The following is a 5,473-nucleotide window of genomic DNA, read 5'->3' as shown; positions in this document are numbered from 1 at the left end:
ACCATCCTTGTGGTTCGCTCCACCCATTCCGCCCGCGCAGCCCCGCCCCGCCCCGCCCCGCCTCGCTCCAGGGGGCAGAGGCGCCCACCTAGTGGTAATAAATAGCCTAGGTTCTCATTGCCTGCCACCAGTTTTTTTGTTTTGTTTTGTTTTTTGTTTTGTTTTATTTTATCAGAGATTGCCTTTGCAACCTTTTGTTTCTTCCTCCAAACGCTCCAACCGGATGCATAGTTCATGCCATGGCTGAATCACCGCCTGAACAGTCGGAGTTGTCACCTGAAAACCCTGAGCGCCTGTGGCTCTGGGAGAGGAACGTGTACTTGGACGAGCGTAGACGGAGCTGGCTGCCCGCAGTCGTCAAGGTACCAACACCATGGGGCCAGCATGTGGGGCAGGAGGGGTGTGCCCTGCCTGGGCCTGGGAGTCCTTGGTAGCTGGAGACCAGGGGACAGAGGGTCCCTTGTTCCAGAAACAGGAGGGCTAGGGAGGCTGCAGATGAAAATACTTCGGGTTGGGCCTGGCAGGCCTGGAGGAGGGTGGGCAAGGCCCTGTCACATCTGGCCTGGGGTGTGTTACCTTCGTTTGGGGTGAAACAGGGTTTTCCTAAGCCATAAAATTGGAATATCTTGAAGGTAGCTAGTAGTATCCACATGGGTGATAGGATTTAACTTTGTTTCGTTTATGGAAGCCTCCGGATGGGTCTTAATGAATGTTGGCATTTTTCAAAAGAACTCCCTTCTAGAAGTACTTGCCGGCAGAAGTTATTGAAGTGCGTTCCACTTGTAAAACCAATGAAGGCTATAAAAGCAAAATTAAAACATCGTGTGATACGCTAGCGAGCAGTTAGGAACTACGGACTGTCTCCACTCCAGAAAGTTGGGGCTTATGAACCTCACAGATTTGGGGTGCCGCTAGCAGATGATGCAGCCGCAATTCCGGGCTCTTAAATTTGCCGCTGTTTTACAATATTAAGTTTACATATCTAGGTTTTTCTTAAGCAAAGTATTTTAAGTCAGATATGTGAAATATTTCTTTTTATTACTAAGTTGTACAAGTTTCTTGTAACAAATTATTTTTTCTTTTTCTTTAATTTTTATTTTTTATTTTTTGAGACAGGGTTTCTCTGTATAGCTCTGGCTGTCCTGGAACTCACTCTGTAGACCAGTCTGGCCTCAAACTCAAAGAGATCCACCTGCCTCTGCTTCCTGGGTGCTGTGATTAAAGGCGTGCGCCACCACTGCCCAGATTTTATATATATATATATATCAGGTTAACAACTATCTTTTAACCCAAACCATGAACCAGAGAACATTTCAGAGTTGTGGTAGATGTTGTCTGAGCAGGTGCCTGGTAACAAACTGCAACACAGGATTTACTTTTCATGACTGAAAGAACTTCACAGATTTGGGGTGCCGCTAGCAGATGATGCAGCCGCAATTCTGGGCTCTTAAATTTGCCGCTGTTTTACAATATTAAGTTTACATATCTAGGTTTTTTTTTAAGCAAAGTATTTTAAGTCAGATATGTGAAATATTTTTATTACTAAGTTGTACAAGTGATATATATGTGATATATGTGATCACATATATATATATATATATATGCATTCACTTGTAGTAATAAGGGAAGAGAATAAAGCCATCTGTAACAGTGGTGAGTTCTGAATACTAGAGTGCTTACACACTAATTACTAGTTACCAGTTCTAATTACCAGCTATCTCATTGGCAGAACATTTCACACAACTATTTTCACCTTGGAGAAACCCTCGTTAAGCAAGTGCGAGTGCTTATGGTCTACACCAAGCCCAGGTCTGCACTGAGGGTTTGCAGCGAATGTGGTGGAATGCAGTGAGTGGGAAGGCGCTGCAATGGGAGTTGGGGGGCCGGACATAGGCATGAGGCTGGTGGAGAGTCCTGTGGGAGAAAGAAACTGCCCAGGGGAAGGGAGGCCGGGAGTGAGTTGTTCTGTACTGAGTTGTGAACTCGCTTTGTATTTGCATGACGTAATTTTGAGTCCTTTTGTTTGGAGTTTCAAATTGCTTTTTTCCCCTCTCCTCCTCCTCCTCCTCCTCCACCTCCTCCTCCTCCTCCACCTCCTCCTCCTCCTCCTCCTCCTCCTCGCCTGCCCCACCTGAGTAGGTGCTGAAGAACAAACCCAGGGCCCTCTGTGGATTAGGAGAATGGTACTGCAGAGCTCTGGCCCAGCCATTTTTACAATGCTTATCAGTTTCACAACTTGGTCTTAGTTGCTCAGGTTGACCTTGAATTCCCTTTGTAGCCCAGGTAGGCCTTGTGATCCTCCTGCCTCCGCCTACGGAGGAGTGCATTGCAGGCCTGTGCCATTTGGCCCCACCAGGTCTTAACGGGAGTATCTTATAAAATTGGATGGTACAGGGTTTGGAGGGGTTTGTTTGTATTTTAGGTGGGGAAGTTTTTTGACTTTGGTTTTTCATCCCAAATTGGTGGATACAGCTCATTTTCAGGAGCTGGTGAGATGGCCGGGGAGGTAAAGGTGCTGATGATCTGGTGTGATTCCCAGGACCCACATGATGGGAGAGAACTGATTCCTGCAAGCTGTGGCACGTTCACACCTGTGTGGTACATGCCTTTCATTTCAGCACTTGAGAGGCAGAGGCAGGTGGATCTCTGTTTTGACCTATGTTGGAGGCCAGCCTGGTCTACAGAGTGAGTTCCAGGCCAGCCAGGGTGATACGGTGAGACCTTGCTTCAAAACCACAAATTTTAACTCATTTCAGTTAATAAAACTGGGGGTTTGGTCTCTAATCTAACATTGGTTTGGGTAATATTTGTTCTTTATAGACAGACATTTGAACAAAGGACTGCCTCAAAGGAAATTACCTTTTTTGTAGATTTGGGGAGGCTTGCTAGAGACAGGGAGAACCCCACACACAAACAAGGCATTGACGCTAGAAGGAAGTAGACAGTGGTGACGAGCACAGTGGGAGACAAGGGAGACAGAGACACTCTTGTGTATATTTTGTGGAGTTCTGTGGGTCCTGGACTCACTCTGCCCTTGAGGAGAAGGCATCAGGAATCCAGCAGGCAGGCATGCCTTTCAGATCCCCACCTGGTGTCTAAAGACAGTAAGTGAAGTAGTTGCCACAGCCCAGGAGAGCCATGGCAGTGATGGAGAAGTGTTGCCTATTACTAGATTCACGGTGTTAGAAATGTGTGTGTGTGTGTGTGTGTGTGTGTGTGTGTGTGTGTGTGTGTGTGTTTTGCGGGGGAGTGTCTCAAAAAAATGACCACATAGCCGGACGGTGGTGGTGCACGCCTTTAATCCCAGCACTTGGGAGGCAGAGCCAGGCGGATCTCTGTGAGTTTGAGGCCAGCTTGGACTACCAAGTGAGTCCCAGGAGAGGCGCAAAGCTACACAGAGAAACCCTGTCTCGAAAAAACCAAAAAAAAAAAAAAAAAAGAAAGAAAGAAAAAAAAAGAAAAGAAAATGACCACACAATCCCAAGCATCTTAGCAAGACAGAAAGTTGTATTTCTGCAGGTTGTGTAGTTGTGACAAATGGGGTCCTGAGTCCTACTCTGACTGGTCTAGAGTTTTCACAGTTGAACAACATAGAGCTGTGCAGTTAGTTGATATGCAACGTGCAACTTTGAACACAGGACAAAACCTTGAGCACTATACATGGATCTTAGGAAAATACTGACTGGCAGAGGAATTTTTTTTTTTTTTTTGCTCCACGGTATCATGCCATCCTCTTTAAACATGGGGCCTCATCTCATTTAACCCACTGAGGGAAAAGACAGTGCATTCCATTTAAGTTCCTGCAGGGGTCCACAGACAGACAACCTCCTTTGAAAAGAGGGCATGGAACAAAATCAAAGTCAAATCCCCGACAAGACAAGGCTGGGTTACAGTTGGTAAAATGCTTACCTTGCAAGCATAAGGTCTTAAGTTCAATTCCCAGAGATCAAGTTGAGAAACCCAGTGTGGTAGACATTGCTAGTGATCCCAGCACTTAGGAAGCAGATACACTCAGATCTCTGGAGCAAAATCACTCTTCATCCAATGTACTGTGTGTGTGTGTGTGTGTGTGTGTGTGTGTGTGTGTGTGTGTGTGATGTGCACACACTCCATGCCAATAACAGACTTTGTCTTAAATAAGTAAACAAAGAAATGAAAGAAAAAGTGGATGATGTCTAAGAAAGGACACCATGAGGTTATGCTCTCTGCTCTACAAGCGCGACCCTACCCACACACCCACGGGGCGAAGCTGGAGGGCCCTATCGACAGGAGATTGGCTGGAAAAAGGTAACTCTGAACGATGGCTCAACCTTGTCAGCATCACTAAGACTGTGTGCAGCCTGTGGAGTTGAAACCAGGGACATTAACTGTGCTCAGTGTATTGGGTCAGCCATGGCTGCCAGTGAGAGAATGGACATGGGGTGTCCTGCCGGGGGGAGCCTGGCTGTGGGTAAGCAGGAGGTGAAGATGTATTCTGTTCTTCCTCTGCAGAATAATGGAAAAATCCAGGTGCTCTTGCGCCAGAAAAGCATCCCCTTGGGGCCTGCTATGACTCCTAAAGAGCTGGAGGCATACGAGCTGCCTTTAATGTGGCAACTCTACCCAGGGAAAAAGTACCGAGGCAGTGACTCCATCCTCTGGGAGATAGTGTACCACATCAAGGCAAGCACAGCTTACCCCAGGGACTGAGTGGGTGGAGTAATCTGAGTGGTCCTGCTTTCCCCCTGGGGCTAGCCTGGGCTAGCTCTATATCCCTCCATGCCAGCACCAGAAGCTAAGCTAATGGAAAGGGAACGAACTGCAGATGTGGTTTTGGTTTGGTTTGTTTTAAAGCAGGTTAGAGAGATAGAAAAGGCCATCTCCTGAGGTCTCAGACAAACTCCTGGGCACACGGAGCCCCTGTGGCAGTCACTGACTGAGACCAGTGGAGAAGGCTAGTCCCCCTTCCCCCACTCAGGTTCCAGTGCTGCCCCAGGCTAAAGAAAGCTGAGCCAGAGTGGAAGGGGAATTCTCAGGGCTGGGGCTGATCACTCTTGTCTCTCTCCTTCCCCACCCTCAGTTCAATGACGTAGAAGACATGTTACTTGAACAGATGGAAACAAAAGAATATCATCCGTGACATGGTGAGTGCACCAGGGATCCTTCAGGAAGAAGGAGTGCCATTTTCTGTGAAATCCATGCCAACCCCTCCCGAGCAGCTGCCCTCAGAGATGTCCAGGGTGGGACAACCTTCCCACAAGTGTCCATGTCACTTTCTTTACCACCTTTGGAGCTCCAGCTACAACCATGTTCACAGGGCCCAGAGGTCACCATTGTTCACAATCAGTCATCTATCAAGAAGGGGCTGCTGGGCCATCTCACCAGCTTAGCTAGAGAGCCAAAGACGTTATGTTGAAGCACTGGGTGACTTGTACAGAGGCAAGTTGCTCCATCTTTTCTCACCCACCTCTCACTGTGCTGGTGTTTGCCCTGG

General features: G+C 47.5%; 1 protein-coding gene across 1 annotated transcript; it reads left to right on the top strand.

Annotated features, from left to right (window-relative positions):
- The first annotated feature begins 233 nt into the window (after nucleotides 1-233).
- Tcl1a (TCL1 family AKT coactivator A) lies at nucleotides 234-4,689 on the top strand. The gene is made up of 2 exons (XM_006971718.2): nucleotides 234-362; nucleotides 4,492-4,689. The coding sequence occupies exons 1-2, from the start codon at nucleotides 240-242 to the stop codon at nucleotides 4,687-4,689; spliced, it is 321 nt and encodes a 106-aa protein (XP_006971780.2). The 5' UTR covers nucleotides 234-239.
- The last annotated feature ends 784 nt before the right edge of the window (nucleotides 4,690-5,473 follow it).

This window comes from Peromyscus maniculatus, chromosome 14, assembly GCF_049852395.1.
Source record: "Peromyscus maniculatus bairdii isolate BWxNUB_F1_BW_parent chromosome 14, HU_Pman_BW_mat_3.1, whole genome shotgun sequence".
Classification (NCBI taxonomy): domain Eukaryota; kingdom Metazoa; phylum Chordata; class Mammalia; order Rodentia; family Cricetidae; genus Peromyscus; species Peromyscus maniculatus.
Note: the sequence above shows the minus strand (reverse complement) of the source record. Positions and strands in the feature narration are given on the sequence as shown.

Coding starts and splice junctions, on each gene's coding strand:
- Tcl1a (XM_006971718.2), top strand. CDS start 240: ATGGCTGAATCACCGCCTGAACAGTCGGAGTTGTCACCTGAAAACCCT. Junction 363..4,491: donor GGCTGCCCGCAGTCGTCAAG/GTACCAACACCA, acceptor CTTCCTCTGCAG/AATAATGGAAAAATCCAGGT.